General features: G+C 56.4%; 1 protein-coding gene and 1 pseudogene across 1 annotated transcript in view; one reads left to right on the top strand and one right to left on the bottom strand.

Annotated features, from left to right (window-relative positions):
* Nucleotides 1-356: 356 nt before the first annotated feature.
* The window catches only part of ARAP1 (ArfGAP with RhoGAP domain, ankyrin repeat and PH domain 1), a 58,407-nt gene continuing 31,283 nt past the window's right edge, over nt 357-27,480 (bottom strand). Inside the window, exons 5-34 of the mRNA XM_063093762.1 lie at nt 26,965-27,032; nt 26,196-26,326; nt 25,907-26,056; nt 25,451-25,520; nt 25,029-25,149; nt 24,379-24,581; nt 23,849-23,955; nt 21,282-21,481; nt 19,434-19,519; nt 17,763-17,945; nt 16,450-16,624; nt 15,125-15,259; nt 13,123-13,258; nt 12,715-12,817; nt 11,643-11,838; nt 11,317-11,368; nt 11,064-11,227; nt 10,763-10,975; nt 10,403-10,508; nt 9,822-9,969; nt 9,646-9,732; nt 9,495-9,563; nt 9,078-9,195; nt 7,542-7,655; nt 7,180-7,325; nt 2,878-2,960; nt 2,117-2,167; nt 1,876-1,939; nt 1,236-1,385; nt 357-950 (exon numbers count right to left, since the gene is read on the bottom strand). Of these exons, the coding sequence (XP_062949832.1) occupies nt 933-950; nt 1,236-1,385; nt 1,876-1,939; nt 2,117-2,167; nt 2,878-2,960; nt 7,180-7,325; nt 7,542-7,655; nt 9,078-9,195; nt 9,495-9,563; nt 9,646-9,732; nt 9,822-9,969; nt 10,403-10,508; nt 10,763-10,975; nt 11,064-11,227; nt 11,317-11,368; nt 11,643-11,838; nt 12,715-12,817; nt 13,123-13,258; nt 15,125-15,259; nt 16,450-16,624; nt 17,763-17,945; nt 19,434-19,519; nt 21,282-21,481; nt 23,849-23,955; nt 24,379-24,581; nt 25,029-25,149; nt 25,451-25,520; nt 25,907-26,056; nt 26,196-26,326; nt 26,965-27,032 (3,647 nt within the window). The 3' untranslated portion in view covers nt 357-932. The remainder of the gene's footprint in view (nt 951-1,235; nt 1,386-1,875; nt 1,940-2,116; nt 2,168-2,877; nt 2,961-7,179; nt 7,326-7,541; nt 7,656-9,077; nt 9,196-9,494; nt 9,564-9,645; nt 9,733-9,821; nt 9,970-10,402; nt 10,509-10,762; nt 10,976-11,063; nt 11,228-11,316; nt 11,369-11,642; nt 11,839-12,714; nt 12,818-13,122; nt 13,259-15,124; nt 15,260-16,449; nt 16,625-17,762; nt 17,946-19,433; nt 19,520-21,281; nt 21,482-23,848; nt 23,956-24,378; nt 24,582-25,028; nt 25,150-25,450; nt 25,521-25,906; nt 26,057-26,195; nt 26,327-26,964; nt 27,033-27,480) is intronic.
* Nucleotides 21,915-22,634, top strand: LOC134375009 (small ribosomal subunit protein eS12-like; annotated as a pseudogene).

Here is a 27,480-nt window from a genome sequence, read left to right as displayed (position 1 = left end):
CCTTGTGTGTCCAGCAGGGGCTGCTGTGGGGCTGCCCTGAGTCACTGATGTGCTACACCCAGGCCCTCGCTCAGACTCAAGACTGCAGCAGGGGAAGCTCAGGTCCAGCTGGAGTCTGTCCTGGCCAAGATCGGGATGGGCATTCCCCAGCCAGGCCACACAGTAGTACAATGGGGATGGCACGGAGCCAGGCCAGGGCTCTGCCTGAGGTAGGGGGAAGGGACTGAATAGCTCAGAGCCTGGAGAAAGCAGGACCCACGTCCCCAGCTTCAGGGTACTAGGCTCCTGACCTCCTGTCCACTCCTGCCCCAGGACACCGATTACCCCAACCAATCACAGGCCTCAGCACCACAGGGTAAAATATACAGATATATTTATATTATCAAAAAGCCCCCAAAGTGGGGAAGGGGCATCAGGCAGCCTGGGCCCTCCCAGTCAGCCCAGACTGGAAGGGGGGCCAAAGTCCCCAAAGTCCAGTTCTCAGCTCTATAGAAACTTACCCAACTACCCCAACTGAGTGTTCCTTTAGAGCACCCACTTTTTGCTGTTGTGGAGTTTGTGGCAATGGGGTGGGCTCCCTTCCAGCGGGGTCCCCAGGGCCTCGAACCTCTGAAGGGATAGTGGTCCTCCAGAGCCCCTGATTTAGGCCCATCTCTCCAACCCCACAAACTCAGGGTCAGTAACACGGGGGGTGAACAGGCCAGGCCAGGAGGGCTGAGCACCTGGTCAGAGTTGGGAGGCTTTCCTCCCTAGGCAGACGCTGCTGCCCCCCACCCCCTGCCAGGGAACCCCATGCTGCAGTCAGGATGTGGGGTGCAGAGTGTGGCTTCCTCATGTGCCCCCTGCTGATTCACACATGCATGCAGGGCATGAGGGTGTCCAGACGAAAGATGCCGGGCGCGTAGTCCCAGAGCCCGGGGTGAGCTCTGTGCTCAGACGTTGCGGAGGAGCTGCAGAAGGCACAGAAGCCCAGATTCCATGAATACTTTGTGTGGCTCAGAGGGGCCAGGGGCCCTCCTGAAGCTTCTGTAACCACTCTCCATTGCTGGCCTGGGAGTGCTCAAGTCAGCTGGGGTCCCCAGGGTCAGGTAGAGGGGGCTCCCATGCACCAAAGGGGCCTGTCAGGGGGATGGAGGGAGAGGGCCGGAGGGCACTCAGAGAGGTGGGTTGTGGGGTAGAAGGCAGGCAACCAGCCAGGTCCCTAGCCCCTGCTCCTAGAATGGAGAGCCACTCACAGAAAGGGGATCCGCAGTGAAGGCAGCCACGCTCCGACGCATTTCGTTTTCACTGCCACGCAGGGGGATCAGTGAAACACTGCCCAGCCGGACCTCAGGCACCACCCGGGACACACGTGAGGGCTCTGAGGGCCACACCAGGCCATCGTGCTGGGGAGCAGCGGGGAGGAAAACTACTGGGGCCTGGACTCAGCTTCAGCTGCCCAGACACTTAGCTCCAGACCTGCCCCCCATTTCCCAGAAACGCCTCCAGCTATGATCTGAGGTGACACCCTCAGCTTTGATCCCAGACGCTATGAGAAGCAGCTGCTAGGAGAACATGACTGCATCCCTGGCAAAACACAGCCAGTGTTACTCAACAACTCCCATCTTTGGATCCACAAACTCCTCCAAGAATGCAGCACCAAGAAAACATTTCTTCTAGAATAACATGTCTGTGCCTTTTCTTACCAGGAACCAGGAACTATAGAATCCACCCTGTTTCCCTTTAGACCTTGACTAAGCTCAGGGTTAAAAGAAGTAGCTACAGGAAAGAACTCAGCCCAGGGACCTGGTAGTTTTGTCTCCCTCTTCCCTAAACAATTCCCTAATAAAAGCCTCCCAGCATCCCAACTCATACACCACACCCTGCACCTGGTACCTGCACAAAGAGGAAGGTGGCAAGCCACTCCCGGAGCTCCATCTGTGTGTCACAGCAGAGGTACCTGCAGGGTAGGGCACAGGTCTGGATCCCGCTAAGAGCCTGGCTGAGAGAGCTTCCCATCTTCCCAGCCCAGGGTCTCCCAAAAGGGCACAGAGCGGGGCAGCAATGGGGGACCCAATCAAGGGAGACATGCCACCACCTCTCTCAGCTTGGGGTTCAGAATGGGGCCCTCGCTCACCACTGCTGCTTCTCATGTTTCTCTGTCTCGTGCACCACCGTGAAGCCCCAGCTGCAGAGGATGAGGGATGGGGGTGGGGTCACTGGACAGCCTGCAGAGGCCTCAAAGCCCAGGTTCCCAGGACAGAAGCCAGAGCCTGGGCCAGAGTTCAAGGCTTTCCTGCATGCGAAGCACACCCTGGCCACTACCTCTTCCTCTCTCAGCTCCCATCAGCCTCCCAGGCCTTTGGTTCCCCTATCCCCCAGTCCCAGCCCCTACCCCAGCCCAGGCCTGCCCTAATCCCAGGCAGTCAGGCACAGCCAGCAGATTAGGAGAGAGTAAGAAATCCAAGTCTGGTGACTGCAATTCATAATGATGATAGTGGCAAGCATCACTTTTCAACTTTTTATTTTCCCTATTCTGTAGATATGGGAACTGAGGCACAGAAAGGCCCCGGAGACAGACAGTGACAGGATTTGAATCCAGGCTAGTGGTTCTCAAACATAAGCAAGCATCAGAGTGCCCTGGAAGGCTTCTCAGAACACAGAGTGCTAGGCCCCACCCCCCAAATCCACTCTTCAGTAGGTCTGGGGTGGGACCTGAGAATTTGTGCTTCCAAGGTGTGTCCAGGTGATTCTGATGCTGCTGGTCTGGGGGACCACACCTTCAGAACCACTGCACCAACCCCTATCAAGTTCAAAGCCCCCAGTTGTGCCTCCCCCATCAGTACCAACCCCCCTGCAGGCCCCAGCTACAGGCCTATCTCCCCAGTCCCGGCTCACCAGGTGGGCGGCCGGAGTTTCTTCTTCACTCCCAGGTAGACTTTGAGACTCTTGACGGGCCACTCCTTCTCAGGCCGGTGACTCTGGGGTGGGGAGGAGAGAAGAGGGCACTTCTGTCGGCCAGAGCAGGCATTCGAGCAGTTCCCCCGACTGGCCCCTTCCCTACTCCTCCTCCCCAACCCCCTTTGCATCCCAGTACAGGTCTCCTCCACCAGGAAGCCTTCCTGACAAAGCCATCCTTGTTCACAATCCAGCCCAACCAGCCCCCAGCCCTAGGCCCCACAGGCTTCTCTCCCTTACAGCAGTGTCAGACAATCAACCCTCAGTCCCCGAGGCAGCTGTCCCAAGGGGGACTTCCACAGCAGTGAAGCCCAGCCCCACCCTGCTGCTCTGCGCATTGGACAATCAACTTGTACATTGGCCTGAATCAGATTGCATGTGGAGGGAGGACTGCAACACTCCACCCTCAGGCACAGAGCTGGAGCAGCACGACCTGAGAATCTCTGGCGGCGGCTTGTGTCTGTGTCCATCTCAGATTATTCATTCCTCACCCCTCCCTGCCCCATGGAGACTCCAGGGTTGACCGTGTGAGCAGAAGGCCTAAGGGGTCAGCAGCTACTAGCTCTCTGGTTCCACAAGGAGAAAGATAATGACTCAAGCTGAAGCAGAACAGCTGTTCAATAGACCAAAGGAAGAACTTCCCAACAGTCTATGTCTGAAAGCAAGAGACCAATGTACTGGGGAGGGGCACCAGGTCACTGATACATTCACTTCTGGCCCCCGCCTCTGCATATGGGTCTGGGCTTGGAAGAAGCAGGCTGGCTTGGAGGCAGGGGGATGGGAGCGATGACCCTCAAAGAAGAGGCTGGTTGGAGGTCAAGCTAATGAGCCTTCCTCCTGCTCTGGGGGCCACTTGCTCAAAGCCCTCCCCTACCAGGCACCCCTGGAGCCAGCAGGAACACCAGGATGGATGGCAGGGGAGGTGGAGTCACTTACAACCAGAACTGGGGGTCAAAGATCGAGCCACCTCCACCCTGTTCCCCACCATTGCTCCCAGCCTCCCCCAGGCATGGCTCCTCCTCAGGAACAAGAGAGGGGACTAGGGGATGGCCAGGGGAGGTGGAAAGTTTACAAGACAAGCTGCCCAGGGATTGGTGGAGACTTCTGTGCTGTCACAGGAGGTATGGTTTAGGAGGGACTTAGTAGGGACTTTTCACCCAGCTTTTACCCCAATAACCCCTAACGACCAAAGCCCTAATGAGGGAGCCCCATGTCCTCTACAGATAGCACCTGACCTGACCATGGTCATGTGCCCAGTAGGGCCTGGAACAAACTAGACTTCAGACAATCAGGCTGTTGATAGGGAGGAAACTGAACAGTGAGAAGGGAAATCAGGCTGCGGGCCTGGGAGAAACAAGGTATGGGGAAAACACACCAAGAAAGACACCTGCATGCAAGCAGGGAAGAAAGTCAGCCTGCAAATGGAATGGAAAGACTGAGACAGAGGCTGCGAAGGAGATCTGGCTGCAGGCACAGAAAGCACAAGGCTCCAGGCATGGAGGAAGGATGTGGGGAAAACTGGGCTGCAGGTGTGGAAGAAATGAGGCTGAGGGAATGGAAATCAGGCTGTTGTCCTGGAAGAAGTTGGGCCATGGGTAGGAAGGGAAGAGAACTAGAAGCAAGAGGTAAAGTGAGTCCAGAGTAGAAAGGACAGGCTCACGAGCATGACAGGAATGACAGTCCCAGTCAGGCGTGGATAATATTGCAGGAATCGAGGCACTCAAACCAGGTGTGGCTCCTTGGGAATCTGAAAACAATCCTCAGGCTTCCTTCCTTGGGCTCCGGTGTGCATGTTATCTTTGTGGCATGTGCATGACATGAGGGGGGCTAAGAAAGGAAGGATGAAGGGGGTCTTGCAGGGTGGAACTTCAGTCAATGCAGTCTCGTTTTGAGAATGAATCCCCCATAGACTTCATTTCTAACCAAACAGCTAATTTTTCCAGCATATCTGAGGTATGAGGTCATTGGCAGAGAATGAAGTTCTCCCTGGGTACTCAAAGACCTCTGCTGGAACCAAGATCTTTCTAGAATGTGCCTCTTCCAAGTTAAAGTCTCTTCCAGGTTGTTGCCTCCCGTTGTTAGAGGCAACAATGGGAGACACCCCAGGATGAGGCTTGGGTGACCACATACACTGAATTGCCTGGAATTGTCCCAATTTCAAATATTCTGTCCTGTTGCTTCATAAACCAACAAATACTAGAATTACCAACACCTTGGTAGCCAAACCACACCTGCTCAGGGCTTGTGACAGGCCAGAGGTACTGGCTGTCACTGGGGTGTGGAGCCCACCACTTACCCTGAGCTGAACAGCCCCTCTCTGCCGAGTCCTCAAGTTCTTGTACTTGCAGGAATACAAAGTATGAGTTTTCACTCTAACAAATCTGGGTTTGAATCCCAGTCTACCACCTACAGATGGCACTGGGCAAGTCACCCAAAGCCTGTTTTCTCACCTGTGAAATGGGGAAAATATCCCTCCTCACAGGACAGTAGTGAGCATTACAAGTCTCAGTGCATGAAGGGCCAGACTCCAAGCCTGACTTGATAAGCTTTAGATCTAATTCATTTTGCTAGCTCTCCTGCCTTCTCCCCTCCATGCAGCTACTTTTCCAGGTGGATCGGCCATCCTCCATCCTGTCTGCCCTCACTGATGGTCTTGCTCTGCTGCATGGGGCTAAGCACTTCCAGAGGGAGGGGACCAAGGGAACAGCATCCCAGAACCAAGCGGAACTGACTAGAGTGGTGGATGGGCCCAGGAGTGAGGATGTGATCATAGAGGCAGGCAAAGGAGAGGAGGCATTCCCTACAAGGGTCAGCAGGAGCCCAGGCTACATTAAGAGAGGTATAATGTACAAAGAGAAGGAGGTGAGGGTCCTGCTCTATTTGCTCTGCTCCCTCCATGACAGCCAGGCCTATCCAGATATCCTCAGGAGATACAAGGGCAGAAGGTGCTGAAGACACTAGTGAGGCGGCTGCGAGAGCTTCGGCTAGACTACTGGGCTTGGAACCATGTTTTGCTGTCTGTCTCTGCAGGGCATCTATGCTCTGTGGCCCTCAAGGCACAGCCGGGACCCACAGGGGCATCATGGGAGGCAGATTCTCAGCTGAACCTGAGCAAGAGCCTTCTCCTAGATAGAGGTATCCCTCTAGGAATAGGGCTAGTGAATGAGCTCCCCTCTCCCAGAGGTGTACAAAGACTGGACAACCAGCCAGGGATGCTGCAGAGGGAACTCCTGTCACAGGCACGGAATATCCTAGGAGCCTCTAGTCGCACCCTGGCATTTTAGGAACGTAGTAGCAGCAAGGATATTCAGATTGCCCTGGAACTCTCTTCAGAATTGGAAAGAGGGTGACTCCAGGGGTGACAGGATATGAGGATCAGAACTTTAATCCAAACCTAGGGGCCTCTATGACTAGCTCCATAACTTCCACACTGAGTCCTTTGGAAAATTCTAGAGCATTGCACTGATAGGGGATCCTATCGTGGGAAAAGGACCCTGGGACAGGGATAGGGAGGAAGGGCAGGAGCTTAGGCCATGGGCCCCAGGTGGGGTGGCAAGAGGGCAGGGAACCATGCCTGGAGATGGCCAGAAGCCCTGGCTGGGTCCCCATGCTCCCACACGGCTCACTTGGCCCCCAGGCAGTGTAAGGTAGCTGGCAGTCGGCCCACAGCTACTCACGGTCTCAGGGGCCCCGCTCCATGGCCTCTGGCTCTGTTTGATAAAGGACCAATGTTATGGAAGAAGTCGCAGGTCTAGAGCCAGGACAGTGGTGTAGAGGTGTGTGGGGGGATATGATACATATGTGCAGAAGACAGGGAGGTGCCAAGATGGGAGTCTCGTCTGGGAGAACAGCCGGCATGTGGACACTGTGGGAGTGGAGTATCGACCAAGAGGGCTATGACCTGTGAAGTGACAGGGCATGCCACAACTTGGGGCTGTCATCATGTACCATGTTCTTGTGGGTGCCATGACAAGGCACAGGCGAGACAGAGCATGTGCACGATGTCATGGAATCAAGGTACCAGGGCCTAGTGGGGCTGCAGGGCACAGTAGACTGGCTACCCAGGGCCACAGTAGGAGGGTCCCTGAGAATCTACAGCTCTCCCCAACTGCTGTGCTGGCCCAAGACCTCACAATGAGGATACTCCCATGGGCAGACCAAGGGGGATGTTTGTGCATGGGTGTCTGGCACACTCAGGGGTGCAGATGCCTGTCACAGGCAGGACCTGGTGGGGCCACTTACCCGGACCTCCTTGTACAGCCGCAGGCAGCTGCTGTTGAGGATGAAGTAGCGATCATGGAAGCCACCTGAGGGCAGGCCCAGGCCCAGGAGGCTGCGATCCTCACGGAACTTCATCATGCCATGCTTGGTGTCACCCACACGGCTGGCTGGGGGAGGACTGGAGTGGGCATGGGCTGTACTAACCCCCTATCCACAGATCCACATGCTCCAGGGCTGGGTCCCAAGATGAAGGGAACTGCCCCATTCTGCTCTATCTTGCCCCAGCCTCCATAGAGGCCCACCCACCTGGTGACACCAGGTCCTGCCCTGGCTCTGGATGGAGGGACCCATCCAGCCTGCCCCGCCCTGCTGGCACCACCTACCCAGGTACAGCAGCATGGCCTCCATGGACTGGTACTTCTTCACCACCAGGTAGCTGTCTGTGCCCAGCCCGTGCAGGATGGGCAGCACTTTCTCCGCAAAGTGCAGGGGGCGCTCTGGGGAGAGGTCACACCCACTGTCACTGGGACCATGGGGCCTGACACCACCAAGGGCTGGCACATGGGCACATATCACCTATACATCCACCGTCCACTCCCACTATAGTGACCACCCTGCCTACGACCAAGCTTCAGGTTCGACACACCTAGCTGTGACCAAAGCTGCTCAAACTCAATATGTCCAGACCCAGGCTCGTGACTTCCTCCTGTGTGTCCACCATCAGAGAAACAACAGCACCACCACCCATCAGACTGTTCCAGCCAGAAACAACCCCCTCCCTCTCCCCACTCCCAACGTGCCCAAGCTCTCTGCTCTGTCCATCTGCACCACCACCACCGCACTGGCCCTCATTACCATCTTCTCCCTGGACTAACACCACGGCCTCTGAAGGTATGTCACATGCTCTCGCTTCCCTCCCCACACCTCTCCCCACCCAACAGCAAGTAGCAATCTTCAACTCCTAATCACTAACCCTTCAGTGGCTGTGCACTGTCATCAGGCCCTGCGTGGCTGCCTTTGCCTCGATCTCCAGCCTCACCCCATGCCACAACCCCTCACTGCCCTTATCCCTTGAAAGGGCTGTGCCTCGGCCTGCCACAGGGCTTTTGCCCATGCTGTTCCCCCTGCCTGGAAGCACTTCCTCCTCTTCACCAAGTAACCCCTACTCTCCCTTCACATGCTGCTTGGGGGGGGGGTGCGTCTGAAGCCAGAGACCTTGGTATAAGCTCTGGTGACGCTGTGGGTCTTTCCCTCACAGCAGTTAACACAGGTGCAGATGTAATTTATTGGTGTGATCATCGGATCAGTATCTCCATCCCACACCAGACCAACCCCCAAGAGGACAGGGACCGTGTGTCCAAGTTCTCAGCCCAGTGCCTGGCACTCAACAAATAACAGTAAAACTGAAGATACACCCTCATCCTCCACTGCCATCAAGCCCTCCCTTCACTGATGCATTGACTGCACCCTCTCCACCACCGAGGGCCCTTCTCAACACCATCACAACCTCCCCTACTACACCACCACCGCCATGGCCACCATCCCACCCCTCTTGATGGATCGTCACTACCCATCACCTCCTTCACCACCAGGAATGGTGTCCCCCACTATCAAATTCAATGCCATCACCCCGACATGCAACACCATTCTCAGACATCTGAGAAAGCATCATCACAGCCGACACCATCTACTCCTTCCATTGTCCCTACAACCCCTGCTACAGCTGTCACCTCAACCCTTGCTAGTACACCACCACCACCATCATTGAGATCACAGTCTTCATCAGTGTGACAGCAACATCTGTCATCCAAAAGCCCTTTCACCACCACTATCCCCACAATGCAGGGTAGGACAGATGGGCTGCAGCCCAGGCGAGATAGGCTGTACCATACCCTGCACCAATCCCAGTGCCCACTCACCTGCCTCCTCCCTCTCGTTGACCTCGAAGCAGGTCCAATAGTCCTTCTCCTTGATGCCCACATTCCGGCGATCCAAGATCTCCAGAGTAAGCTCCTCAGCTGTCATGGATGCTGGGATCTGTGGTGCCCGAGAAGAAAGGGATCAGCCAACAATGCCCCCAACCCCTGCTCTGCTACAACCTTCTGTGTGATTCAAAGCCCAAGCCCACCCCTCTCAGGGTCCTCTGGAGTCCTGGGATGTGGAGGGGTGTCTCTGAATGGTCCTTATGAGCAGGGAAAAAGACAGGCCTTGGCACCAGCCACATACAGGTCCTAAAGTGGGGCTGTCCTTGAGATGAAAGCCCTGCTCCCCCGGCCATCCGAGCCTGTAGCTGGCCCAGCCTGACTCTTCTGGCTTTCTAGGTCCCCAGACCCAACCTTGATATGCTGCTCGGCTTCTGCTTTCTTCTCCTCCAGGTACACTGTGCAGATGAAGTCACCAGCATGCTACAGGGAGACAGGGCTCAGCTAGAGGCTAGGCAGTGGGTGGCTGCTGCCCTGAGCTGCCCACCCAGGCCCCAGCCTTCACCTGGGTCCCACTGGCAGTGCCAGCCACTCGCATCTTCACAATGGCAGTGACCTCCTCCCACTGCTTCCTCAGCTCCTCCTCATCTACCTGGGAAGGGGAAAGGGGTAGGGACAGATGATCACTGCCATCTGGGAGGCTCAACCCTGCCATCCACTGCCCACTGGCCAGGGACGCACACTAAACACCACCACATAGTGGCTAATGAGGTCTTCCACCACACGGCCAGCCTTATAGTCCTGCCCATCTGTCTGGAAGAGCGTGGGCCCAAAGACAATTGCCAGGTTGTGCGTGTTCATCTGGTTCAAGTCTGCAAAGCACTGGACACTGGAGAAGGGAGGAAGGAGACCTTGAGTGAGGAATCCGACCCAGAACTTCCCCATCTCACCTTCCCAATTCCTGACAGGTCCAAGACTGGCCACCAGAGTGAGACCAGGGAAGGTCCTGGTCAGGGGGGACCATTAGCTAAGTGGGGGAGGGGACAGTCTTTTTGGCCATGTCTTGTGTCTTAGTGAGGAGAGAGGCTGGGAAGCTGGGAGATCTGGCCAAGTTACCCTGGCCCCAAGATGAAAAATCTCCAACTTTCCCACCCTCCAGGAAATAAGTTGAGACAAAACATCCAAGATTAGGGCAGATCACAGTCAATACTTAGTTCCCAGGCCTACCTGGTTCCCCAGGAAGGGCAGTCAGGCAGGTCAGCCAGTAGAAGAACCTTCTCCACCCCATCCCCCCAGAGCCTCACAATGGTAGTGCCCCTCACCAGTACAGGTGGCTGATAAGGGCCTTCACCGTGGCCCGGTTGACAGGGGGCAGATGTGCCAGGAGCTCTTGGTACCTGGAGACCTTCTCTTCCTCATCCTCAATCTCTGGGTGGGGACAGAGAGATCAGGTCAGAAAGCCCCCTACAGCCACCTCCCGTCCCACTCTTCTGGCTGCTCCACCTCTCCCGCTGGGCAACAGGACTCCCTGCACCCTCCAAGTCCAAGTAGGCCAGGCACTCGGCAAGGATAAGGGTATGGGACAATGTTCACGGGGGCACACCTTGTCCAAGCACGATAGGGGGAGGGGAGGGGATCCTGAGATAAAAGAGAACAAGGCTGGGCGGGGCAGCAGGGTCCACCTGAGGCTTCCAGCCAGGCTAGGCGCTGCACACGAGTGAACAGCCCATCAGGCAGGTCGCGCAGGAAGCGCTTGAGTGCTGAGGAGACATCGTCCACGTGCTGCTCGCCCTCCTTGAGGCGCACTGAGCGGGCATCCTGCCGCAGGCTCTCCAGCAGCCGCTGCGTCTTCGACGTCTGCCCACACTTGCGGTAGATGCCCTCGGAGGTCAGGCCTGGGGGGTGGGGTCCAATGGTCATCATGGGAGCTGGGGACTGCCTCTGGGGCAGGCGGTTAGTCCCCCTGGGAGGGGTGGGGCTCACCACACTGCGTGATATAGTCCACACAGCGGTACACGATCACTGGGATATCAGAGTCCCCCAGCTGCTGCTCCGACAGTGTGTCTCCCAAGCTGGCCGCTGCTTTCTGGATGGCCCCCAGCCAACCCATGAAGTCCAGCCGCCGCTCCCCCTGGATGTACAGTGTCCTGGGCCAGGGACAGTCAGTCACTGAGGGGCTCTCCCCACCCCATCCCTCCCCGTGCCTTTCGGGCCCCCCCAGGAGGCCACGGCTCACCTCCTTCGCTCCACAAGCACAAGCACCTGGTTCTCACTGTCCCCTTGGATGGCTGTGGAGGGGGGCCAATCAAGGTGAGGCCCAGGCCTTGTTCACCAACCTGCACCCTCCCGAAGCTCTCTGGGCACACATACCCCTGGGACCAACCCACTCATCAGTATATGGGGTGGCTGAGATGCACTCCAAGGGAAGGAGAGGACATGAGAGGGCAGGCTGGTTCCTGGCTAGGCCAGGAAAGAGCTCAGCCTTCCAGACAGGGACTGGGGACCTGGGAGCCCAGGATATGGTGCCCTGGAGGTTGGGGACCCGGGTCTGGATCCACGCACAAAGTTCCTGCAGTTTCCGCAGTTGCAGTGGCTCTTCCCAGGGCCCCTCTGGGAGGACGGCGTGGAGCTCAGAGCCGGTAAGGGAGAACCAGCCCTCCTGGGCTCGCTGTAAGCTCAGGCCAGCTTTGTAGGGTAGGCGCCCAAGCCGCTCAAAATCCTGGGCCAGCAGATCCTCAGCCAGGGGGGGCACGAATGCCTAGTGGGGACAGCAGACAGGTAGACTGCATTAGCCAACAGCACTGCCTGCCCAGGACACCCCAGCTCCTTGGCTTGTAGGCAAGTGCCCTCCGACCACCCAGCTGCCTCCTCTTCTCCCCAGGCCAGAACCCAACAGTGACTGAACTTTGGTATCATGCCCCACTTCATACCTACTCTGATGTACCCTCTAGAAAGGCTTCCCAGACACCATCAGAGATGTCTCTGCTCTGGGCCCCCACAGCGCCAGAGCATTCCTGTCCTCTGTGGAAGCACTGATTACACTGCTGTTGCTGTCTGGATCCCAACTGTCTCCCCCTCCCACATGGGAGCTACTGAAGTTCCAGGACCAGACTGGCTTACCTGGACCCCCAGGCCCCTGAGGACTGATCCTCAGGAGGCTTACAGACAACTGATCTATGAACAAGTGAATGATACAGAGTCACAGGTTCTCAGGGCATGGGGGACCCCAGAGAGCAACTGGCTATAGTCCCCAAGGTGGAGCTCTCCTCTGCAGCCTCCCTGCCTCTTCCCTCCAGCCTCTGCTTGCATACCCCCAGGGACGAGGATCTCACTCCCCTGGAGGTAGCATGGTCCATCGTAAGATGGCTCTGATTGTCATTCACTATTAAACATCTATTGAGCACCTATGGAGGGCAAGGCCCTCAGCCCTTCTTCTGTAGAGTTGAGATAGGTCTCCTGACTGCCCCTCAGAGGCTGCAGATAATGTCAGGCCCTTGGCCTGAGAAGCCTGCCCTGCTGCCCTCCATCCAGCCCCTGCTCCATCACAGATGAGGGGTTGGGTACATAAGATCAGCCAGCAGGTCCCACTCCACCCATCAGACAACCTACATCTGCCCTGCTAACCCAGGCCCACCTTAGCAATGCACTTGACCCACTCGTGAGCCAGCTCGGCACTCTCCAGCCCAAACAGGTACAGCCGTTCTCCCTCCGTGTACACCTCAAAGGTGTGCTCAAAGCTGTAAATACATGGGCCAGGACTCAGGCCCCCCCCACCCAGCCCCAGTCCACCCCCAACCCATCAACTGCCATTCTCTGCCCCCTCCACACTGCCCTTGTGACTGCCCTTCCTCTGGCCCAAGAAGTGGTGAGAAAGCTTTGGGCTGGGGCCTCAGGAGATCTGGGTCAGCCCTTGTACAGCCCCAGTTTTCTGTGTGACCCCTGGGGAGGTTCTGCCCTTCTCTGGGCCTATTTCCCTGTCTCCCCAGTGAGGGGCTGGACCTCACAGCAACAATAGCCTGTGATTCTGCCCAAGGGTGCTCACCCGTGGGTGTTGGGAGTGGGGACTGCCAGGCACACAATCTCACTGGCCCGAATCTCCCCGTTGGGGGTCACTGTTCGTTCATTCTCATAGTAGCTCAGGACCCCGTCGCTAAGGACACACCAGCGTCGGCTGAACTCTGGGAAGAAGTCGTGCAGGGAGCCATGAGGGAGCCCTTCCACACCACCTGAAAGCCACCTCTGCATCCTTCCTGGCCCCAGTCCCACCTGACCCACGTGCTCTTCATTCTAGCTCACAAGTCTACGCCACACTCACCCTCCTCTCTTCAGCCCTGCTGCCCCAGCCTAGCCCACACCGCATCCTCTCCCCCTAGACCTCTGCAGTGGCCTCTTCATTGGTCTCCTGGCCTGGCCCCCTCCAAGATCCAAGAGTGATCTAGCTAAATCAGACTCCATCCTTCCTCTGCTCAAAACTATTCCGTGGCCACCCTTGTCCTCAGAACAGAGTCTATGTCCTTTGGCCTGGCAGTCAAGGCCCTGCTGGGTCAGTCCCTACCAACCTCTCCAGCTACCTCTCTGGCCATTCATGGGTACATATCCCCCACTCCCAGCTTTTGCCCACAGCCCAAATGCCACAAGAAGCTTTCTATGCCCACCCCAGTGCCCCAGCCTCCTTTGCCAGAAGCATCCATCACTCTATACCATGTCCTCCCACAATGGCTTTGAGGAGACTAACAAGATCCCATAAAGGAAATTGAAATGGGAATCTGCACCAGGAAAGGTCGTGGAAAGACTAGAACGTCAAGGCCATGTAGGCTTGTATAGTTCATAGCACTGCTTCACTGTGGCTCAGAGCTTCCTGGCACCCAGGGCAAAAAGGATGACTCAGGCAGTTACATAAACAACATTATCAGGCAAGGGGAGGTAGAGTGGGGCAGTGAAGTTGTACACAGCATAGAGTTCCAAAGACATCTCTTTGAGAGTTGGAGGGCTTCATCCCAGAGGCGCTTCATGCAGGAGGTGCTGAGCGATGCAGAGAGCAATGGCCTCAACAGTGTTCCCATGGCAGACACTGTCTCTCATCCTGTCTATGGGGGCTCTGGGAGGGCAATGTGTCCCCAAGCCTGTCCCTGAGGATGGGCTGCCTCCAGACGCCCCAGCCCTGCCTCAGTCACCCTTCTTTCTGCAGCCATGTGTCAAGTGCCCACTGTGTGCCACGTAGTGTCCTAGGCGCTGGGGGCTACAGCGGTGCCCAAGAGGAGCTTCTGTTCCAGTGGGGTGCAGAGAATCAATAGCTATACATGTTAAAGACAAATTAATGTCAGATGAGTGGTGTGAAGAAAAAATAGGGTAAAGGGGATGTGCTATTTTGGATAACCTGGTCAGGATGACATCTCTGCAGCAGTGACATTTAAACGGAGACCTTGATGAAGTGATGGACCATGTAGACATTTGGGGGAAAGCACTTAGGGCAGAGGGAACAGCAGGTGCAAAGGTCCTGCTGGGAGTGTATAAGGCATGTTTGGGAAATAGCAAAGAGGCTGGCAGAGCTGGAGCAGAGTGAGCGAGGGGGAAAGGGGTCAGAGAGGTAATGGCATGGGGCAGTGATACTGTAGGTTCTTGTGGGATGTGGCAAGGACTGATTTTATTCGGAGTTGGGGAGCGAATGAAAGGCTGATGTCAGGGAGGCACAGAGCTGTAAGCTTAGTACTCCAACTTCCTACAATGCACAGGCAGCACAGGCTTCAAATACCAGATGCCGAGCACAGGGCCCACACCCAACAGAAGCTCAACCAAGCCTTCTTTAGTCTAGAGGAAACTCTGCCAGTGACCTGCTCTGCGGTGTGTGCCCCACCCCCAATTAGTCCATTTATTAAGCACCTACTGTGTGCCATAGACCATATCCAGGAAGTCTTCCAGGGTGACTCTGCCAGGGCCCACTTGGCGCCCTCATGGGTCCACCAGCCTGGCCAGCCCTAGTTGCCGTGGCCCTGCAGCCATGCCAGCATGCCACAGGCCGTGGCGGGGTGTGGCACAGCACCCACCTTCCCGGGCACGGCGGTCCTGCAGCAGCTTGCTTGCAGAAGCGGTCTTGTAAAGGAAGCCACTGTGGCTCACAGTCGGCAGGACAACTGAATAGTGCTTTTCCAGGGGCTTCATTGAGTCCAGCCGAGGTACCTCTTTGGAGCAGGGAAGAATGGCTGGTCATGTTGGCCATCCAAGAAGTGTCCCCATCTTACTCCCCCTGGGCTGGGCATCCAGGCTCTCTTCCAAGTCACCAGCCCCGCCTTCCCAGCTCCCTGACTAGTACCCTCAGGCTCCCACTCCCACCTCCAGGGTTTTGCCAAAGCCTTTTCTCCACCTTTCCCCACCAGTGAAAATTCCACTCCATTCCCAAGGCCCTGCTCCAGTACCTCCCCTTTCAGGAAGCCTCCCCGACTCCCAGCCCACCCCACTCTTTCTGTTGGAGGCACAAGGCCAGGCACACTAGAATGAGGAGGACTTTGGGCAAACTCAATAGTAATCCCTGGAGGGAGGTTTGTCCCGGATGGCGTGAAGCTCAAGGAAGTAGCCTGCCTCCAGCCCTACTCCCAGTGGTCAGCAATCGGGGGGAGTCTGTCCCCCAAGCCTGAGCCAGCTGGGTGGTCTCCTGTGCCTCCCTGGACACCTGGGCTTTCTCCAGCCCAGCGCGCCCCACCCACCGATGGCCCCGAGCCCAGAGCCTCAGCGGCTGAGCTCCACCCTCAGTCCTAGGATGTGACCCCAGAGGCCAGGCCCGGGACATGACCAGCACTACTCAGCCCCACGTCCCCCATCTTCTTCATCCACCCCGAGAGTGGGAGCCAATTGGAACCCAACTCAGGTCTGTGACTGAGCTCCACCAGACAGCAGCGAACAGGGCTGGCACGGTGGGTCACCCACACACAGAAAAATGCAACAGCACCCCCAAAGAGCAGCAGACACACTCTATATACACATAACTCCAAAGCCCTTGACATCCCCAGGTGCAAGGAAACAGACCCAGAGCAGCTCAGAGGTGCACAAACTCTGGCACACAAACACTACTTTGAGGGGCCCACACTGCAAGTCAGGAAGGGACACAGAAATACATAAACAGAGTCACAGAGACAGAGACACAAAGGGACACACATACAAAGCACAAATGTACACTGACATGCAAACCCAAACACACCCGAGATCACCCACACAGCTGCACCAGGGCCCATTGAAGAGCTGCAATCAGCACTTGAGACTGTCCCATAAGGTGGACCTCACACGGTCTGTACAGCTCCTGGTGAACCCCCACCCACATCTACTCCAAAGGGCCAGACCCTGTTGGCAGGGATGCCCCATCCTCTGCCACACTCACCTGTCGTCCGGTTGTTCCGAAGGAATTCCATCTGCAGTGTCTGCCCCGCCTGTTCGGCAAGAGCCAGGGGCGTGGGGGCCTCGGGGTCCCCTGAGAAGCAGCTGACCCCAGCCCCACAGCCCAGGAGCGCCTGGGTCTCAGCCAGGTCCGTGGTGGTGACTGCAGCACACAGGGCCTAGGAGGACGGAGGGCAGGGTCAGCCCAAGCAGGGAGTGGGGGGGCCAGTGGGGAAAGGGGATGTGGGAGAAGAGAGGGAGAGGAAGGAGTCACTCAGGTCTGGGGCGGCCCATCCTCAGATTAAAAGAATAGGGAGGAAAAAAGACAGTGAGGAGAAGGGGAGGAAAAGAAAGGCCAAGGGGAGAGAGGGTGGGCAGGGGCTGCCTAGCAAAGGCTGGGGGTTCCAGCTGCCCAGGCCTCACCCCTGCTGGCAGCCCTGGGACACAGCTGCCAATCAGCCAGCAAAGCCTCTAGAGGATCTCCAGCTCCCTCTGCCTTGTGGAAGGCCGGAGGGGGGTGCTTTGTAGCTAATTCCTCCCACATTCGAATTCCTCACCGCCTGCCCAGCCCTCCCAACCAATGGGAGTTGCCGCCCTCCTGGCTTGCAGACTAGACTGGGCTGGGCTGGGGCAGAACGCCTGGGTCCCTGGGAGGTAGAGGACTGGTTCCCACTGGGCTTCTAACTGGGCTGAGCCTGCCTGGGTGGGGATCTTTTGGGGAGAGGCTGAAGGCCAACCAGAGGTCACAAATGGCATCCCCCTGCCTCAGGAGCTGGCTGCCTCCTGCTCAAACTGAGCCAGAGCAGGGCCCAAGGCTTGGCTTCCAGCCTGTCGGGGCCTCATCTTGAGTGGGGGGTGGGAGGGGGTGGGAGGGGGAGGAAGGGGATGGGAGGGGGTGGGAGGGGGTGGGAGGGGGTGGGCCAGAACAGCCCAGCTGTTTTTCATGAGCCTGACAGGAAATAGCATCCTCATCAAGTTCACTCCTTTTGGCAGGATTCAGAAGGAACAGGATGGGGTGCGGGAGACAGAAGAATCAGGAGAGAGGCAGACAGATGCTGGGGATGTGGCTTCGCCGAGCGGTCAGGCCTGGCTCCTCCCTGTGTTGCCTGAACTCTCAGTGTGGCTTAGGCAGGGCCCTTCTGCCCTCTGGGCCTCAGTATCCCCATATGCCAACTCATTGCTCTGAGCTAGTAGAAGAGATGGGTTCAGATAGAGTGAGGAATGGGGCAGCAGGAAGAAAGGGGGTGGTCTCGGGGCTCTGACAGTGTAGGGACAAGGGGGTGGTCTCAAGGGGCCCCGGAGGTGCAGTGCCCTGACCTTGTCCAGCTCCTCCTGGTTGCCAAAAAGTGGGTGGTAGCGGCGGTACTTGCCCTCGCGGTACTTGGCCTCCAGGTGGCGCCGCCGGGCGCCAGGGCTGCTGCTGGGCTGTAGGGCCTCACTGGGTGGCACGTTGGCTGCCCAGAAGCGGTTCCCAGCACCATTGCCCAGCTGTAAGAAGAGCTGCAGGTGCGGGCAGGGGTCAGAGGGGGCAGCCGACAGCAAGGGACCATGCCAGGCAAAATCTTGGGAGAGCCAGGCCATCTGCTCACTTCCCCAGTAGGGAAAGAGAGGAGCAGCCTGGCCCGCTGGTGGCCATAGGTGCTCCCCCAACCAGCCCTGGGCTCTGAGCCCAGTTCCTTGGCTCAGTGACAGGACAAGAGAGTCTGAGAGGTAGATGCCTCAAGCCTGGCGCCTGGTCCCTGGGGGCCTTGCTGTTGCCCCACCCAGTCCCACATCTGGAATTCTGCATTCCTGAGGCTATCTTAGCTGGGGGGTAGTGTCTAACCTGCTGGCCAATGGGGTGGGCAGGGATTTTGGAAATATCTCCTGTCACTGACATTCCTCTCTGGGCAAGAGCGGTGGGGGCAGACTTGGGGGAAGCACAGGGGTCCAGCATTCAGGGAACTAGTTCAGTCTTTCATCCTGCTCTTCATTCATTCCACAGCCATTTCCTGCCCCATCACCCACCCTCCACTTTCCCCTTTGTCAGATCCTAAGTGGGGCACTGGGGTCATAGCAGGGAACAAAGCAGGAACAGTCCCTGCCCTCACTGATTTACTCTATGACTTTGAGCAAGTCATTTTCTCTCTGTGGGCCTCAATGTCCACATCTGTAAACTAGAGATTCTAATTCTAACTCACAAGCTTGTTTTAAAAGTCAATGAGTTAACGTATACAAAGTCCTTTGCACTTATGTGTCAAACGGGGGGGACACAGGAAATGGATGTGAAACCAAAATTGCTCTGTAGTCTGCAGCTTGGCTGGGGCTGTCATGAATGCTCTGTATTGTAGGTCCCTAGGTCCAGCCTATACATACCACATGTACAGGTATCAGAGAACTTCAAGTACACAGGCGTAAATGCACGTGTGTGTGTGTGCATGCACCCAAAAGCATACATATGCATACCCACTGGTGCATGTGAGTACAGATGAAATGAAGGGTAAGAGGCTCTGAGGAGGTGTGCAAGGTAGGAGAGAAGGCCCCGGGTCAGCCAGGAAGTCGGATGGAAAGGGGCAGGGCTTGGCAGCCAATATGGATTTGCTGGGCAATCTCAGGCAGATGATAGTCCTGTCCGGGGCCTCAGTTTCCACATCTGTACGATGGGATAAGAGTTGAACTAAATCGGGAGTCAGCAAATTCTTTCTCTACAGGGCCAAATGGTAAATATTTCAAGCTTTACAGAATACATACAGTTTCTGTTGCATCTTTTTCTTTCTTCTTTTTTACAACCCTTTAAAACTGTAAAAACATTCTTAGCTCATTGGCCAGTTTGCTGACTTTGCCAAAAATTGGCTTTTCCAAAATACCCACCCACTGGATTATCACAAAGGTCTCTTCTAGCTCCAAGGTGTTGGGGTCAGTGAGATGGGGAAGGGAAGAGGTGAGAGATCCAGGCAGCGCTGAGTGGGGCAGACCCCAAGTACGGGTGGCAAGCAGGGGCATCCCCACCTCAATGAGTGTTTCTGTCCACACTTTCCTGTCCATCTTCAGGCTCCGCACCTTGGAGATGCCAGCACCCAGGCCACGGTGCTCTCCTGTAGACAGAAGGCCAGATTCAGGGTCACCTGAGCCCTCATTCACCCCAGTGCTCATCCAGGGGCAGACGGCAAGCGGCTAAGGGCAGGCCTGTGGCTCTGCCTCCTGCACAGCTCTGGAATCCGGCCATGCAAGCTTACTCCCTGCACAACAGAACTGAGCCCCATAATCCTCACCTGGGCTCCTGCAGCAGCCCCCCACCCCTAACTGGTTCCCCATAGCCAAGCTCAGTCCCCTGCAGGCCACTGTCTACACAACCTTGCCAGAGGGATCTCTTTAAAATACAAATCCTTCACTTCAAATCACTGTTTCAAACCCTCCTGTGGCTACCCCAAATTAAACCTAAATTCCTTACCTGCTTCACCTCCAACCTCACCTTTCTGCCTGATTCTCTTCCCCCATCTCCCCATGGCCACTCCTTCCTGTCATTCAGATCTCAGCTGGCATGTCACATCCTTAGAGAGGCTTCCGGACAAACAACACGTTCTCTTTCTGGCACTTATTATTCCAGATACTTCTACTGGCTTGCGTACACATTTTCTGCTTCTCCCCACTAGACTGTAAGGTGCATGCGAGCAGGAACCCTGGCTGCCTGCTTCAGGGCTCTATCCTCAGTGCCTAGAACAAAGCCTGGCACATCTAATTAGCTAACAAAATCTCTGTGAAATGAAAGGGAACAGGAGGAGATGGGGCTGGAGGGAATAAAGCCTTGCCCAACTACAGGTCCCACAAGGGATCCATGGACTGTGGCAGGAGCTGGGGCACTAGGAGTGCCTTGCCTCACCTCCCTGTGCAATCTCCTTATGGAGCACCCCATCCACTCCAGTCAGCCTCCCACCTCCATGAGAGGATGTCTTCCTAATCTGGTCCCAGCTGGGTCATCACTTTCCTGGACTCAGACCTCATAGCCCAAGGCTCCCTGGACGGCTTCTCCACTGAGCTAAGCAACTTTCCCAGACCTGTTCCTCCCCCTGGATGCCCACCTCCAGCCACCCAGAGCTGCCACCTGAGCATTGTCAGCTCCGAGGAGGTCTGCATCCGAAGCACCTATCACAGTGTCTGGTACAAGGCAGGCCCTTAACAAATGTGGCTTGAATAGGTGAATGAATCTCAGGATCCGCCTTCTCTCATTCTCACCCTCCTCATCTGATGGTCATGGAGACTTGTATACTATAAATCCCGAACATCCTTCATTGCATACCCGGCCAGGCTTCCTCCTCTCTCTCCTGGATCCTGTGGCAGCCTCCTCACTGGTCATCAGTCTCGCTCCCTCCAACTCAGTTTCTGCCCACTAGCCAGAGTCTGACCCACAAATGTGACCATGTCCCTGCCTCCCATCCTCTTCTGGACAAAACACCAGCTCCTCCCTCTGCATGCAAAGCCCCGCTCAGCTGGACCCCTGCCAGTCACTCTTGCCTGGCTTCCCCCCACTCTTCTGGTGTGACAGGGACACCGAACCCCCATAGACCCAGGCTCAAATCCAGGCTCACTTACTTGCCAGGTAACCCTGAGTGAGCCATTTTCCCTCTCTGTGCCCCAGTGTCCGACCCATGATGTGAGAAGTCGAATCCCTGCCTTGCACTATAAGGCCTGAAGGTTAATCACAGAAGAAGGGCTTGGCACGCAGGAGCAATTTCATAAACGAGTGGCTCTCTGACTGCTGTCTTTGCTCCAGTCTCTCCTAGCAGAAAGATCACCTACCAACCCAACTCGCCAGCCCTGTCATGTCTCTGCGTGGCACTCCCCCCACCACACACACACCTGCACAGCGCTTGCAGATGACGACACAGAGGTTGATGGAGGCCCAGTCAGGCTGCACAGCCCCGCAGTCGGCACAGAATCTGTTGGGGGCCGCAGCCCAGATGCGTTCCACCACCTCTGAGGTGGACAGGGCCTCAGCAATGGCTCCCTGCATGGCCTCCAGCCACTGCTCCTTCTCCAGCTCTGAATCAGCAGAAAAGCTGGGGACACAGGAGTAGGGGGACTGGTGGGAAAGGGTTTGGTGGCAGCATGAGGGTGCACAGCAGGAAGCAGGGGACAAGGCATTGGTAGCTCTTAATCAAAGAGGGAGGCATCTTGAGTCTGGTGGGGAAGGTAGGCATGGACGGGTGGGGGTGAGGGAGCCCAAGGGGGCTTGCCCAGCCCAGGGAGTGGAGAAGGCTGCTGGGAAAAAATGATGCCTGAGCTAAGACTTGGCAGATGAGAAGTCCAAGCCAAGTGAAGAGGTGGAAGGGCATTCTAGACACAGGGAATGGCATGTGCAAAGGGACAGGATGGCATACAGGACATTCCAGGACCTGTAGGCAGGAGGGCAGACTGGCAGAGAAGAGGCTGAGAGATGGACAGGGTCAGACCCATCCCAGGCAGAGGAAGTCAAAGTGCACCCTGAGAACAATGAAGAACCTGTACAAGGTTTAAGTAGGAAGGAGGGGAGGGCACAGAGATGTCTTAAAAAGACCCTTCTGCCATCCCCATCCTCAACCTCCTTCCTATCCCAGCCCCAACTTAATATGCCCTATGACCCCCCCACCCCCCAAAGAACTCTACTGGCCCAAGACATCTAGACACCACACCATTCCTGCTCTTCAGGGTGGGAAGCCCTGGTTGAACGATAAATGGATTACTGTCCCTAAAAAAAGTAGACCCCTCTGGCTCTTTCCCTGCTGCCTGTGAGTCACATATGTGTTCAAGAGTCTGCTCCACCCATAACCCACCGCCACGGCCGAGGAAGGCATTGCAGCTGGAGGTGCAATCAATCCCACTTAACGAGAGGTGCTGAAGACCACCCTCATCCACAACAGCCTGGCACGTGGAATTTGCTGAGCTGCCAAGCCTCAGACAAGCGCCAAGCCCATCGTGTGTGCTTACATCCAACTGGGACGCAGCCACATATGTCAAGTTGGAGAGGCCCTTTGTGCTGAACACCAAATCAACCTAATTAAGGTTAATGACAACAGAAACCAGGGGAATGGGAAGGCCTCTGTAAAACTGACAAAGAGGGAAAACCCCATAAAGTGGTTGCTTGCAATTGTAGTAGTTAAGGATTACGGCAAAGAACCTCAGGCCAAGGATGTCATTAAAGAGTACTTCAAATGCAAGAAAATAAGCAAATAAAAACTTGGCTCTCAAAAAAAAAGGAAAAAAAGACTCCACTGGCGGTCCCAGTGGATGGAGTAAAGAGGCTCAGGCTGGCAGCCAGAGGGTACAAGACAGGTGCCTGGGCCAGAGGCCCAGCAGGCCCAGGCCAGACAGTGGGGGCGGAGGGATGGGAACAGAGGTGAAAGCGATGATGCAGGCGAGAAGGAGTGAGGAAGGGTCTGCACAGGGGTGAGGAGGAAAGGCAGGGCTCCCACAGGTGGAGAGAGGGGGCCCTAGGAAGAACGGGCAGCTGGGGAAGTAGAAGAAGAAGATGCCCACAGAGGCTGTTAGACACATGGGTGGCCCAGAGCTCAGGAGAGAGACCTGCTGGAGTCAGACGTCTGGGCTGGGGCAGAGAGGTGGTGGTGGCGATGACGCTAGTGGTTACTGAGCAGTTACTACAGTAACTGAGTGTTACATGACTCCTCAGCTCCCCAGGAAACTGAGCCACCAAGAAGCCAAGTGACTTCCCAGGTCATGCAGCTAGTCAGTGGTGAGCCAGGATTCGAACCCAGGCACAACACGGTGCCTCAGAGGTGGCAGCTGAAGGGCTGGCTGTGGGCGAGGCTGCCCAGGGAGAGGGCAGAGGACAGAGACAGATGCTGAGAGACAGCTGAGGGCAGAGGAAACAAAGCCAGCAGCATCTTGGAAGCTCAGGGAGGAGCATCCAGACAGGCCCCTCGAGACAAGGAGTGAAGAGCAGCCTTCGGTGATGAGGGAGCATTCCTGACAGACGAGAGCACTTTCTTTTCAGTTTTCTTTTTCTTTCTTTCTTTTTTTTCCTTTATTTATTTACTTTTTTTGGGCGACTGGCTGGTATGGGGATCTGAACCCTTGACCTTGGTGTTATAACACTGCCCTCTAACCATCGGAGCTAACCAGCCAGCCCATGACAGCATGTTTAAAGGAGCAGCATAGGCTGGAAGGGCAGCAGGGGAGCGGGCGGTGGGTGCAGAAAGTTGCACGGGCAGCTCCATGAGCAGCGTGGCAGGAGCAGGGGACGGCAATGGCCAGCGGGGCAGGGTGGAGAGCGAGATTTCTTAGAAGGGGAGACGCTAAGCACAGGTAGGGCAAGGCTGGGAAGAAAGGGGACACCCATCCTAGAGGAAGGACAGGTTCTCACATTATACAAAAAGAAAATACTGGGAGGGAGTGAGGATGCAGAGGGCCGGAGGTGGGGGAGGGCTCACCTGAAGATGCGGTAGGGGGTGGTGAGGTCGAAGCTGCGCCGGTCTGCTTCCTTCACATTGCCCACACTCATGTCAATGAAGGTAATGCCAATGCCCAGGTGGTACTCCTGGAGGGGAGGCAGGAAAGGATCAGGGCAAGGCTTTGAGGGTAGGGCTTAAGGCTTAAGGGAGGGGAGAGGAGGGAAGGTGGTAATCTTACGGACTAGAAAGTGCCTAGGGAAGAGGTAAAGGAGAACTCAGGAATCTGGGCATGGGTAAAAGGCTGGGCTCAGGGTCCATGGGGCGATGGGTAGGGATGCAGGAGCCAGAGCAGTGACCGGAAGGCAGTCCTAAGGGATTAGGCGGGGGATGAGGTAAGAACTAGGGGCTGGGGGTGGTGGGCAGGCAAAGGACTAGACTCAGTGTGCGGAAGGATGTAACAAAAAGGGCAGGGGTCTGGTCCCAGCTGGGCATGAGGCAGGGGAGAGGGACCAGAGAGGGCAGGAATGGGGTGGGAGAAAGGTTCAGTGGCGTAGCCATCCCCTTCGTACCTCCAGATTCTTGTAAAGCTGCACCTTATCCCCGACCACAGCCACATACAGCTTATTCTTGAAGCCACGCAGCTCCAGGCTGCCAGCGTGGTCAGGCTGTTCTGAGCCTTGAACTCCCAACAGATAAGTGCTAGACAGCCGGGCCCGGGCACGCTGCTCGGCCATCACCTGCTGCAGGGCCTGCATCCACTCCTTCCGCTCCACTGCGGGAGAAAGGCAACGGGGTAAGCCCAAGCTCGGCCTGGCAGGGAACCTCCAGGGGTCTCCTGGGCCTAGGCTCCTCAGGCAACACCTCTTCCAGGAAGCCCACCCAGACTGGCCCCCACCTAACACTCTGCCTGAGTTCTGCGACTTGGACAAGTTCAGGCTCCAATCCTAGCTGTGCCACTTACTGGGCAAGTCACTTCATCTATCTGAGCCTGTTCCCCCTGTAAATGGGAATGTGAGGTCTGAGGAGTCACTGAGTGCCCAACAGAGAGCCAGTCACAGAGGGAGCCCTTCCTTCTCCTGCCTCACAAATGAGGACACCTTCCCAGGGTGATGTCGGGGAGCAGATGTACCCTGCCTCTCTCCTCCACCATCTGGCCAAACTTCCAGTCTTCTCTCTCCCTCTCCACACACACACACACACAACCTCCCAAACTCCTCACCATCACTCTCTGCCCGGAAGGCAAAGGTCCGGTTGTTTGTGATCACTTCAAACTTCTGGTCTCCAATAGCAGTCACACGGGAGATGCAGGCCACGGGGACAAAGCGCTTAGAGTAGGCGTCCTGGGGAAGAGAGAAGAGTTATATCTTGGCAGGTGGAGCCCCCAGAGTCCCAGTCGCTCCCTGACTCCCCCCAGCCTCAGCTGAAGCCCTGTCCCTTATAGGTAGCCAAGGACAGCCCCTGTGCTGACCCTGACCATGGCCCATGGCTGGCTGATGGGCCAGGAGGACACAGTTTGAGGAGTCAGACTGGAGCTCTGGGGAAGGCTCATCTAGGGAGGGACTCTGCCTAGGTCTGGTGTTGGGGTTCAGCCTAAGCCCAGGCTGGAGCAGGGATCACATCAAGGACCAGTGTAGGCCTCACCTTGTTACTGTCAAAGTATTGCAGGTAATCAGCATCCAGTCTCACCCATCGCTTCTGATAGATATAAGATCTGGAGAAGCAGAGGCAGAGGGACAACATAGCAGAGGACTGGGGGTTAGGGAAAAAGTTCCAGGACTACCCCAGCCCCCTCTAGTGGCCACACAGCCAGGTTCAAGGGGGAAGAAGGATCCCAAATGGCCATTGACAAGAAGATGGACTTTGCCTGCATCAAGAGTGACTGAAGTCAGACTCAAAGTAGGACTTCCCAATTTTAAGGGCAATAAAATATTGGTCTGGTGGGGATAATTGGTGGTTACAGACTGTCTGGAGTCTGTCTTGGGGGAGACTTGCTCAAATAATCTTGGGCCTCTTGGTTTTCAGATCTATGATACCAGTGTCTTGGAGCACTGCCTGCCCCATGCCAAGCACCAGCAGGACCCAGGAGGCCTGACTCACCCCTGCGGTGGGTTCTTGTCCAGCCAGCCAGCCTTGACGACCTGTGTGGAGGGGGTGGAGCCCCCAGGCAGCCCATCCATGGGGTATGGCGGGAGCTCAGGGATCAGGCTGGGCAGGGGTGGCTTCAGGCTGCTGGTGTGCCATCCACCACTGGGGAGAGAGGAGGACATGAGGAAGGCCAAGGCGGGGGCTCCCTTGGGGGAGGAGCTGAGGAGCTGGGAGGGCCAGGGTTGGGCTTTGGGAAGGAAGTGGCCGGGTGGAGGAACCACCAAGAGGAGCGGACACTCACTTGGGGACACCCTCATAGGCGTGGTCATCTTCATCCTCATCCCCTTGGTCGTCCCCGGACAGTTCCTCCCCCTCGCTCAGCAGACTGGCCACGCGCACGGCCCGTGGGACTCGGCTTGGTGGGAGCTCCTCCTGCTCCCCAAGACCCACTCAGCGTCATTCTTCCCTTCAAGCCCCCATCACACCACCCAGAGGCTGCTACATCCCTCTCTGTCCATTTCATCCCTGACCCACACAACTCAGCACTTTTACTTCCGTTTCTTCCCATTCCCCTCCCCACATCAGCAGAGATCACATGGGGACCCAAGGTCACAGGGACAGGAGAACTAGTGGCAGACATGGACCTAGGACAGAGACAAAGATGGAAAGACAAAGGGATAGAGAAAAGACTCAGGGCTAGAGGGAAAAGACAAACACTCAGAGAGGGTGACATGGGAACACAGAAAGTGAAACAGAGTGACAGACACTCTGAGATGGATGTGCTTGAAACACAGAGGGAGGCAGAAGGCCACACACCCATCCAGATGCAGCCAAAGACTGGAGCTGAAGCCACAGACCAGAGCCCCAGACCCCTGGCCCAAGGTTCAGAGGCTGCACTTGGCCCCTGACCCCTGTATGGCAAGACAAGTGTGAAGTGTGGCTGGGGAGATCTCCTGGGCAATGGCTGCCCACTTTCTTTGTGGTAGTCCAAGAGCCTGAAAGGCTGCTGGGCAGCCCTCCCTCCATACTGACAGGCAGACACCCTAACCCTCACCACTGCTCCGCCCCACCTTCTTGGTCATCACGCTGTCTGGGGCCTCCAGCCCCTCCTCTGGAGCCTCATCGTAGTCAGAATCATCTGAGGAGAGAGAAGGGTGGGAGAGACTCAGCAGCAAGGAGCCTGGCCTCCTCTCCTGAGGCACCTCGGCTGACGTCGCAAAGGCCACCCCAGGCAAGAAAGACTCCCACTCCCACCCTGGTCTGGCTTTCAAAAAATAGTAGAGGAGACAGGAAGTGTTATTTACACCCTCAGGGCCTCACAGGAAGGCACTAAGGGCGGCCAGAGGAGAGGCCAGCCCACCACAGGGAGATCTGACCAGGCGGCAAGCTTCGGGGTCAGGGGCGAGGACTATCCAAAAAAGGCTAAAAAGGCAACAAGAATTAAGAAAAAGTACAACCCAAGGATAAGTAAACCACCCACTACCATGGAAAATACTCAGACTTTAAACCACAGGTTACTCAAAAAGTCTGCCATGTCCCAGCACCTAACTGGGCAGATAGCTGGATGCTGTCTGCATTTTGAGGAT

The sequence above is a fragment of the Cynocephalus volans genome, chromosome 4 (genome assembly GCF_027409185.1).
Source record: "Cynocephalus volans isolate mCynVol1 chromosome 4, mCynVol1.pri, whole genome shotgun sequence".
NCBI classification, from domain to species: domain Eukaryota; kingdom Metazoa; phylum Chordata; class Mammalia; order Dermoptera; family Cynocephalidae; genus Cynocephalus; species Cynocephalus volans.
This window is presented reverse-complemented; position numbering and strand designations above follow the sequence as displayed.